At 38.7% G+C, this 10,683-nt stretch overlaps 1 protein-coding gene across 1 annotated transcript; it reads right to left on the bottom strand.

Moving 5' to 3' along the window:
* Nucleotides 1–286: 286 nt before the first annotated feature.
* prkar2b (protein kinase, cAMP-dependent, regulatory, type II, beta) lies at nucleotides 287–9,695 on the bottom strand. The gene is made up of 11 exons (XM_085778138.1): nucleotides 9,040–9,695; nucleotides 7,885–7,920; nucleotides 6,813–6,865; nucleotides 6,599–6,682; nucleotides 5,664–5,770; nucleotides 5,344–5,497; nucleotides 2,408–2,509; nucleotides 2,247–2,321; nucleotides 2,057–2,125; nucleotides 1,827–1,962; nucleotides 287–1,719 (listed from the first exon to the last, which is right to left on the bottom strand). Exons 1-11 carry the CDS (start codon nucleotides 9,302–9,304, stop codon nucleotides 1,586–1,588), a joined length of 1,215 nt encoding a protein of 404 aa, XP_085634264.1. The 5' UTR covers nucleotides 9,305–9,695; the 3' UTR covers nucleotides 287–1,585.
* Between the last annotated feature and the right edge of the window lie 988 nt (nucleotides 9,696–10,683).

The following is a 10,683-nucleotide window of genomic DNA, read 5'->3' as shown; positions in this document are numbered from 1 at the left end:
TATTGGTTGAAAGTACATGCCTGTTACTACCCAGTAACAGCTGATTGGCAATAACAGGAACAATACACGATTTTTTTTTAATCTGCAATGTTGCAATTTCAGCAAAAAAGTAAAAGTAGGCACTTGGTAACATGTAATTTTAGATTTGTTTATGTTTGATCACTTTTACTATTTACCACAAGATCTGGCGAATAACAGTATAGATACAGAATGATGAATGCATGAGTGGTGAATGGACAAGCTTAAATCTTGTACTATTTTCTTGTCTTCACAAACAAACTCATGTGACACGAAAAATAGAAACAAATGTTCTTTATTGACATGAAAAGTGAAACATACAGTACTTTCAGCCAGTATTATGGGTTTGCCCTCCGAAATAACAAGTAGCCTACTTCTACCTGCATAAAGGGGGTAAATAAATCTAGAATATTTAAAATTTAAACCAGCTTTAAACAGCTTAAGATGCAGTATACCACAAACACAATACGGGGGACTTCAATTAATAAGACAGAGGACCCATGTTAAATTTCTGCTCAGATGGAAGTTCAGAATATGTGTTTTCAAATTGTTTAAGTTGGCAGAGGTAGACAGCAATAATCAATGTAATAAAATAGTAATATGTTTCACTAACACAAAAAACATGATGAGTTAAATCTGATACTAAAACACAGGAAAATCAGTTGTGTCAAGACAATGTAGTGGGGCACCTTATCAAATTAAAAGTGAGCCTATACAATAATAGTAAATACTAATTCAAATTTTACAGCAATATGTTGTATATTCTTACAAAACTTTTTTTTTTTTTATTTTTTTTTTTTTTGCAAAAGCATAATATCAGGCTACCAGCCACAAACACTTACCAACAATGATAATACAGTTTATGAACATGTATTTAAGGGATTAAATCTTATGATGAACAAAAATGCATTGTAAAAACGTTTAAGTACTGCCATGTCTACATTCTGTTGTGATCAAAAAGTGAACAATGATATTCAAACACGGAAACCAATTTCCTATACAATTTCTTTACAATTTATGATTTGTTTATGGTTTCATATTGTCATGTCGAATCATGTCATATCACAGCACCTCATGCTGCTAGTGTTAGTGTTCTTGCCAAAAATTACAACAGAATGTGACGTACGTATATGCTCACAAAGTAAGAAATTAGCTTTGGCATATGGTTTTAACAAACAATGTTTAGAAATGTACAAACAACATCATACTGCAGTTTTAACTAGAACACTGTGGCAAAAAGGTGAGAGTTAACAAAAGTATCAGTATCCTAACAGATATTGCATCTGACAGTGGCAAACAAAATGTACACTTACATCTTTAAGGTGAGAAAAGAGGTTGTGAGAAATCTAATCTAACCAAGCTTTAAGCAACTCTGCTTTGGCTTTAGTGATAACACTCTGTAGCAACTTTGTCTTACATGGGATTCTATAGTTTGATTTATCTGATATACAAATATCTTGGTGTGTGATTACATTTCTTTTAAGAAAAACCTTTTAAGTACTTACAGGGGAAAACATCCATACAAACCTATTTTTCATCCACCTTTTCACGGTCCATTGGAGCCATCTCATGCAGTCTGCTGCTCAATCCCAGGGCCACATCCAAACAGGGTGACCAGCTGCTCCTCATAGTTTGCAATGTTTCTCTTCATGATGTCCATGCATGGGCCCAGCAACCTCTCGAAAGCTTGAATATCCATCACTAAAAAACAAAACAAAACAGAATAAAATGAATGGAGAGTGTAAAATAACTGGCCCTATCCTAAATATTTTATATTCAGGAATCTATAAAATTGCAAAATGATTTACCCAAGCATTTGACACTGCCCACAGCATATGCTGAAGCAGCTCTAGGCTTGTTTGTGACAAGAGCCAACTCCCCAAAATACTGGCCCCTTGAGCATGTGGCAATATCAACCTCCTCTTCCTCCTGGTCTTTTTTCGTCTGGCAAGAAACACAATTACACAATAACACAACAGAAAACACTACAGATCTGTCTATACATTTAGAAATCAAAATGAAAACTGGTCAAACGTACCCTGCTTCTTGTCATGGTGATTCTAACTTGGCCAGACTCAACAATGTAGAAGGAATCTGCTAAATCACCCTGTGACACAAAGTATTAATGCAGTTGTATATATAAAAATAGATGGTCCTATTTTCCAAAAAATACTCTGTTGAAGCAGAAAAGGAAATCCATGAACAGAACACACAAAGAGACTCATCACCTGAGCAATAATCTGCTGTGAATCATTGTACGCCTTAGTGGATAGCACATCCACAACCTTCATTCTCTCTGAGAGCTGTGGATGAAAAGACATTTGGTTGACAGTGGTTTTAATGTAAATGCACAGGTCAGATATTTAATGCAGCAGGTGATCCCCCAAACCTCCAATGAAGTAAGCAGTGGTAGCGTTTCAATGAATGCCTCATACAGCCTCCTCTTCTTGGCATTGTTTTTCACTATGATCCTCCTGAATGTCAGACGATCCTGAAGGAGATTTAAAGAAAGGGCATAATATTTGTGTTTAAAGACACAGTGCAATAAATTTTACATGAATTCTTATCTTGTGTTCTTGCATTATTGTAAGTCACAATCAGTCAGTCACCATCCCATCCCATCCCGCCCATTTTTCTTCCTGCAGTAGGGGAGAGAATGAACATTGCTTCCCCCTTCTTCCTCTATGATTGGAGTGCCACCATCTTACCGAGAATATTTGTCTTATTTCTAGTCAAAATGTCATTTCTAGTCAAAACTAATCTCATTATACTTACAATAAGACTCATCAAATAAAAAGTAGCTTGTTTTTAGACACTTTTTGCTTATTTCGAGCATATTTTCACTTGAAATAAGTAGAACAATCTGATAGTGGAGCAAGTTTTTCTTCCTTATTACAAGCACAAAAAACTTGCTTTCACTGGCAGATTTTTTTTAACTTATTTCGGGTGAAAATTTGTTTGAAACAAGTGAAAATTATCTAAAAACAAGTTCATTTTTAGGTGATGAGTCTTATTTTAAGTGGAAAGAGATTCGTTTTGACTAGAAATGAGACATTTTGACAAGAAAGACAAATATTCTTGGAAAGATTTTGAGTTTTTGCAGTGTCAGAGTTATAGTAATAATGAGATACATGGCGATAGAAAGTTTGGCATAATTACAAATAATGTCGCAGTTCCTGCATTCTCTTAATTTTTGGATGAGTGGAAGGCGATACTCTTTAATTTTTTAAAACATAGTTCCAGATTCTTCTGTCAATCTTTCAATCAACTTAACTGATTTGAACCAGAATTTTGCTGGCTGCTGTAAAGTAGCCAGCAAAGTAAGACATCTCCTGCAAACCAGAACACTACTCAGGATATTATAACCACGTGTCACCCCGCCCTTTCTTTCGGTGATGAAATTTTATAAAGCTCAAGGTTGCAAGCAATCTCAGTAAGATGATGTGCAGTTCAGTTACAAATAATGACCACTAAGGAAGTTTATGATTACACATGGAACTGCTTAGGGCGCCCTCTAACAGTCAAAATAAAAAACAAAGCAAAATCATACCAAAACAGGCCAACATTCGTCTTTAGCCATAGAACTCAGAGAAATGTAGTATTAATCAGGCTACCACTAAATCACACTTCAGTCCCAGGTATAAATCAGACTCGCGCTGCCATATGAATGTTTGCACAGAAGCCCCATCAGCAGCACTATTCCTCCTCAGTTTAGGTGATGAACACAGCTAGCTAGCTTGTTCACAAACTCAAACACACATTATAAATACCCAGGTAAACAGGGGAAACAGTTGAGATCTGCACAGTGACGACACAACAAAGCTGTTACCCACAGTTTAAGGACATAACCCTTGCTGAGTCGTTAATAAACCAGCTGCTTTACAGAAAAAGTTCAAGTAGCAGCTGAATATTCAAGACAGCTGTTCTGGACTCAATTCATGAAATAGCTGGATGTTGTGTAGGAAAAATATCACTAAACTGAAACTCAAAAAGAAATCCTAATCATGCTCCGTGGTGCTGGCGGCCCCACTTTTCATGTTTTGATTTTAATTTGAAGTCAGCTGCCTTAGTTACTTTCTAGAGTTGCATATTCGATAAAAGAGACTTGTTTCACTGAACTGATCTATAGCAGGACTTTCAGAATGGACTACAAAAATGTTTTGTAGGAGGGCTGCACCAGCATTCACAAATATGTTTTCATATTCAGTTTACACATGAATTGCCACCTCTCCCATAAGCTGCTTGTAGTCTTCTACCACTGCTGTATGGTACACTACACTAGCTGCACAACAGCAGAAAAGAAGGCGCTCCAGAGAATCCTGTCTGTCTGTCTGTCTGTCTGTCTGTCTGTCTCTCTGTCTGTCTGTCTATCTACCTGTGTATCTGTCTGTCTGTCTGTTTATCTACCTGTCTGTCTGTCTGTCTGTCTGTCTGTCTGTCTATCTACCTGTGTGTCTGTCTGTCTGTCTGTTTATCTATCTATCTATCTATCTATCTATCTATCTATCTATCTATCTATCTATCTATCTATCTATCTATCTATCTATCTATCTATCTATCTATCTATCTATCTATCTATCTATCTTTATAAAACGGAAAGGTGAAATCCGGCCATCTGATTGGTTGTTAACCGTGGTTTATTGAGCATATACCACGGCTACTATTCTAAAACCTTATCACAGCGTAGGCTATCACTCCGCGTCAGGCACGTATGACTGGTATCAGAGCGATAGCTATAACATGTTGTATGTTACATTATGTTATATCTATCGCTCTGACTGGTATGAATGGAAGTTGTTGTCATGTATCCATGACAATGGACTGTCGCAGTCCGTAGCAAATACAGCTGATGTTTTTATGATGTTAAAAAACGGACTAAAGTAGTTGAATTCACATGTTCCCCTCCGGGGAGGGTTAACAATGGTAGAGGGGATTGAGCAGTGACTTTCACCTGAAAAAAAGCGGAGGAAAAGACAACATGCAGAGCTAACTTGGAGCTAACGTCTGGAGAGGTGGGACTATTTTTTTCACAGTGAGGCTATTTTATTGGATAATATGTATTTCTGGTTGAATAAAACTACATGAAATTGATTGCGTATCCCTCTTTCATATTGCCTTTATTGGTAACCGTTTTATAAAAGCAATATATCACTCCAGTCCGTGGTATATGCTCATTATACCACGGCTAAGGGGCGTTGTTCGGCCCGACGCGAAGCGGAGGGACGACAACCCCTGTCGTGATATATTGCTTGTGATATATTGCTTAAATCTATCTGTGCATGAGACCATCTGAGTTCTTGCATGAGGATTTCATGGTGTACTCACTAGGCACCAAACGGCTCCAGGTGAGGTGGCGATTATTGTGGCTGCCCTGGGGGTGTTGTACATCAGCGCTAGTTCTCCAAAGCTGCCTGTGTTGTCATAGCAGCCTACCAGCTTCTCTGTGCCATCAACCTTCATGAAAATGTTAAACACCCCACTGAATGAAAACACAAAGCAGGAAAAAATGCAAATCAGAGAAATATCACAACACATGTCAACCATATTGATGACTTCTGAAATATTAAGTTAGCAATAGCATTGGATAGAGATAATTTTTGAAAATGACATTTTACAGTCAATGATTTGATTATGTGAGAATTTGCCTTTCAATGACATAAAAATTGTCCCCATCATCATCTTGATCAATGATGTGCTCTCCTTCTGTGCAGAACTTCTCAAACATGGCATCCAGTACCTGAGACATCTCCTCCTGCAAGGTATAGCAACAGCAACATCAAAAAACAAACAAACTTATTTGACTTAAAGGGATATTTAAACATTTTGGCAAATTCACCTATTGCCATAATCCCTATAGCCTTAGGAGTAGGTTCATTACCTTTAATTGTCGGCGCAAGCTGCTTTTAGATCGGTGGGGCAGAGACGCGAGCTGCACAGTATTTCCACGAGTTTCCCTCACCAAACTAAATACACAATCCAACAACTCCAAAACGCTCTGGTGGACAAGTTGTGACCTGCACATTCGCCACGCTATGAAATAATATCGTGTAATTATGTAACAAATACTCAGAACTACTTGCTTTTTATATCACTCCACCCAGCAGCCGTGTCTGAAATGTAGTTTCGGTTATGCATTTGCCTCGAAAACAACTCTGTCGCGTGATGTTCCATTGTAATAGTATTTCATAGCGTGGTAAATGTGTTGGTCACAACTTGTCCACCAGAGGGTTTTGGAGTTGTTGGATTGTGTATTTCGTTTGATGAGGGAAACGCGGAAATACCGAGGGCCTCCGTCTCTCCCCCGCTGATCTCAAAACAACATGCACCGACAATTAAAGGCAATGAACCTACTGCTATGACTATAGGGATTATGGCAATAGGCGAATTTGCCAAAATGTGGAAATATCCCTTTACTGTAACATGTTGAAACAATCGTGCAGAGTCAGTGTACCATTTCAGCTACAGATAAACAACTTTAAAACCCATGCACAGTGCGCTGAGCTGCTGTTCTCCTTGTAATTTTAGAGATGGCAGAGCACAAACCAAAGGAGTGAGGGGGCTTATGCAATAATCCACTCACCGGATCCAAATTCTTGAACAGAAGAATGTCCCTACATGATTCCTGTAGTCTCTGTCTCTGCTCATCGGTTTTTGGGTGTGTGACCTGCAAAATAAAATTAAAAAGAATGCACCTGTGATGTGGTCACTCACATGGCTTATATCCAATAGGTCATCCATTCAGGTTCAGTTACATTCAGTCACAACAGAGAATACAAGATAGTGCCACAGCCTACCCTTGGCTCTTTATCCTCCTCATCTTCATCAGGATTGAATGCCTCCGCACACACTGCATGTAACGTAATTCAATAAATGAATGATGGGTCAGTCACTGTCAGACAGTTGGTTAAACAAATGCCATGTTCTTAATTTCATTTATTTTCTGCAGTCAATCCACTAGCTTCTTCTCATGAATTAGTTTATTCCATTTTGTGGATTTGACACATTGCTTGTCTTATTTTTCCCAGTTGTTGACAGTGTAAGAGACAGAGAACCCTACCAAACTCTCTCACCCCCACATCTCCTGTCTGTATACTACCACAATCAAATAAAGGCACAAAAAAGGAATATGACAAATTGTTTCATATAGCTACAAGTGGTCTAGCAGCACGACTCTCATCCCAGTCTGACAATAGCTGAATCTCACTGAGGATTCACTTGCATTTCATGCAATAAATCTTTAAATGAACACAACTCTCACGTATAGGGGACTGGGCGGGTTGGTGGTGGGGTTATTTGAATAAATGTTTCATTTCATAAACAAAATAACATAATATCCATGAAACGATACACACCAGTACCAGTACTGTATAAGATATGACTTTTACAGCCTCTAATTTCTTTGGCTTAATTTTTTGTCTAAATTTTAGCCATTGTTGTATCCAATGCAGCTGATCAATCAAGCTTCATATTATCCTTTCAGACATCAAACTATCGGTCTCGAGTACAGAAAATATATTTTGGTGAAGCTACGAACTCACTATCGAGAAAAAGAGATTATTATTAGTACTTGTCTGGATCTCCCCTCCGACATCACTCAGTGACATTAGCCAGGCCCCAGACAAAGTGCTTTCACAAACTAATAAATCAGCATTACTACAATCATGTGAAGACTGTGAGAAAAGACAGAAGGAAAAATACATGAAGGTTGCTAGTAATGGAGGTTCTCTGACGCAGCCTCAGTGTTTGTATGTCAAACAGGTTTTATATATTTACAGCACTGACAGTGTCCAGAGTTTTTTGTTCTCAACAGAGCAGGATTTTGACAGATACAGCTATAGCTAAAACAGGCAGCAAATAACAACTCACCTGATGCTCTTCTGATGAATCTGTGTATCACCGGGGCTGAAAAGCATAAAAAATATATCAACATGTGAGATGTTATCATGTCAAGTAAATCTATAATAACTCAATTTTTGAGAGGATTAAGTTACAGTAATCCTCTAGTTTTCTCCATCTAAGGGGGCAGAGGCCTGTGCTCAATACAGATCCATATTCATTTGGGTACAACCTGAATAAGGACAGCTGCTTTGAAGTCCTTTTTACCTCTGTCATAAAAAATTTTAATGAGAAAAAATTTAAATTTGAAACAGCAAAACGTGCCATGCTCCAACACAATAGCTTTGGCTTGAAATATACATGAGGTAGGAAGCCTCCATCATTACCAGGATGCCGGACAGTGTTGTCTGGGGAGGAGGCTCATTGAATTATCAACAAGACAAGACACTAAAAGGTGTGATGGTGCATGGTGATAAACCAAAAACATGACAATAGTTACTTTAATGATTAATATTGAGTCCTCATGTAACCATCCCATACTGCCTAGTTAGACAACACCACTCATCTGGATGCTGTGTCAGAGCTCTAGGTTGCTATGCTACTTGCTGCACGTTATGGCAGTCCAGCACTGAAGCACTGAAGCACTGTGTTCATTATGACCGCAGTCATATTTGATCAGGAAGCACCAGATGAGTTCTTGGCTGTTCTCTGTTGCATAGACAGACAGACAGACCACATTACTTCTGTTTTCTATCTATCTGTGGTTTGTCATATTTTTGATACACGTTCATCAGGGTATGGGCCCATGATCAGGCCTGCGGAGGAAACAGAAAATTATTCAGTCGACCTAGAGGTTCATGGTCCATCTACAAACACACACACACACACACACACATAGAGAGGGGGGGAGAGAGACAGACAGACAGAGAGAGCATTACAGAATGTGTCTGCATAGATGAAGCATTATTCAGCCTCCATGACCATATATGGCTAATTATAAGAGCCGTAGTGGATGCAAGGTGGCAGCGCTGGAGCATCATCATCATCATCATCATCATCATCGCACTGTCTGTCCGTCTCCCACCGGGCAGCCGCCGCTCTCTATTCCCATTAAACAATGCCTGGTCATACATATTCGCTGTCATCCAGACATATAGCCTATATTGTAAATCCTTTTAACCCTACCTATGAATTCCTCGTCATCGTCGTCGTCCTCCTCTCCGTTTTCCGAATCGATCTGCATGGCTTCGTCAATGAAATTGACCGCTTTTCCAGGTCTTGGGGCCGAATTTTGGTCATTTCCAAATGAGGCCTCTTTGGTCTCACTGTCCTTCAGCTGGGTGAAGTACTGTAACGCAAACTCGAGCAAATCCCTGGGTTGATTCCTCAAAACTTCCACGGTAAAGCTCTGTAACAGCTCCGTCAGTCCTTCAGGAATTTCTATACTCATTCCTGTTATCAGTCTATGGATGTGGATTAAACAGGTTTGCTGAGAATTTGAAACGATCGAAATCTCACAGATAGGATTTCCACAAAAATAAAAGAAGCCCAAATAATAATCAGCAGACGGGTGTAGTCAAACCACCCAGTCAGTCAGAAAACCGTCCACAGCGGATCCTCTTCTTTCCTTGAATGAAAATGGCTCTGGATTTCTGGTCCAAGCATCTTCTGCTGCTTCTGGCTACAGGAAACCCACGCATGTGACCCAGGAATCCATGGCAACCACCTATCATGGGATTGCGTAGCAGCAGCACAGAAACTGCAGTGAGTCGCAAAATACAAATGATGAGAAAGAGAAACCTTCGGGAAGAACAGTCAGAGCTCGGGTTTCTCTGAAGAGACAGAGGGAAACAGATGATGTGGAAATATCATGTGTGTTTCTAGCAGCTGTGAAACACCAGCTGTTCTGTGGCTATGCTTCTTTTTATACTCCACAATAATGATTCATTGTGAAAGATGGCCATATAAACCTGTAATTTAAAATATAATAAAGACAAATTGTACTGCATTGAATACTGGTAATTAAAAAATTAAGAAAAAAATTACAAAGGCCTAATCAAATCATCCACTGTGATTCATTCATAATGATATAACAGGTAAAAATGACAGCAGCTGCAATGTGCTGCAAGAAGAAACACAGCCTTGCAGGCTACTGTAGGCTAACTCCAGTCAGTATTAATCAAATTCATAAACTAATTGATACAAACTACTTAAGCAAAAGGCTGTCCTTGTGGTAGTGCTGGGAGCAGAAAGAATGGTAGTGCTGGGAGAGAAAAATGTTTTGGTGTCATGGGACCGTTCAGAACATTGACTACCAGGCCAATTCTCTTTGCTGCTGGCAAGTTTCATATCATCAGTATCAGAAAGAATTCAACTACTGTACTGTGACCAAAACTAGAGTCTACACGCCTTTTATAGTTAGATATGGTCTGTCTGTTGCATTGAAAGCAACAAGTGATGTAGTCACAGAATACACTGGGATTTTTTTTATGTTTTCTTAAACCAGTAAAATGAATAACTTTCTAATTGATCATCTTTTACAGTTTACAATTCAAAGAGCTGGAGGAGGGAGAAAGATGTAAAAAACCCACAGATGATGACAAATAAACAGAGAAAACAACTACACAGCCAACAGTAGGCCTATTTGGATACAGTTAGCAGCAGAGCGTGACAAAATCCAGAAACCCACAGTTTTAAACTATGAAAAATCACTACGACTGCTAAATTTGTGCACCATATTTGTAGGGATATCACCTTATTTTAAAAAAAAATCTCAAATCATTACATTTTTGTTATGCCTTTCACTAGTCTGGTTTTGTTGATTTATAA

The sequence above is a fragment of the Trachurus japonicus genome, chromosome 6, assembly GCF_045865225.1.
Source record: "Trachurus japonicus isolate A0001 chromosome 6, Traja_1.0".
NCBI lineage: Eukaryota > Metazoa > Chordata > Actinopteri > Carangiformes > Carangidae > Trachurus > Trachurus japonicus.
This window is presented reverse-complemented; position numbering and strand designations above follow the sequence as displayed.

Coding starts and splice junctions, on each gene's coding strand:
- prkar2b (XM_085778138.1), bottom strand. CDS start 9,304: ATGAGTATAGAAATTCCTGAAGGACTGACGGAGCTGTTACAGAGCTTT. Junction 7,921..9,039: donor CGATGACGAGGAATTCATAG/GTAGGGTTAAAA, acceptor TATGCTTTTCAG/CCCCGGTGATACACAGATTC. Junction 1,720..1,826: donor GGGCAGTGTCAAATGCTTGG/GTAAATCATTTT, acceptor TTTGTTTTTTAG/TGATGGATATTCAAGCTTTC.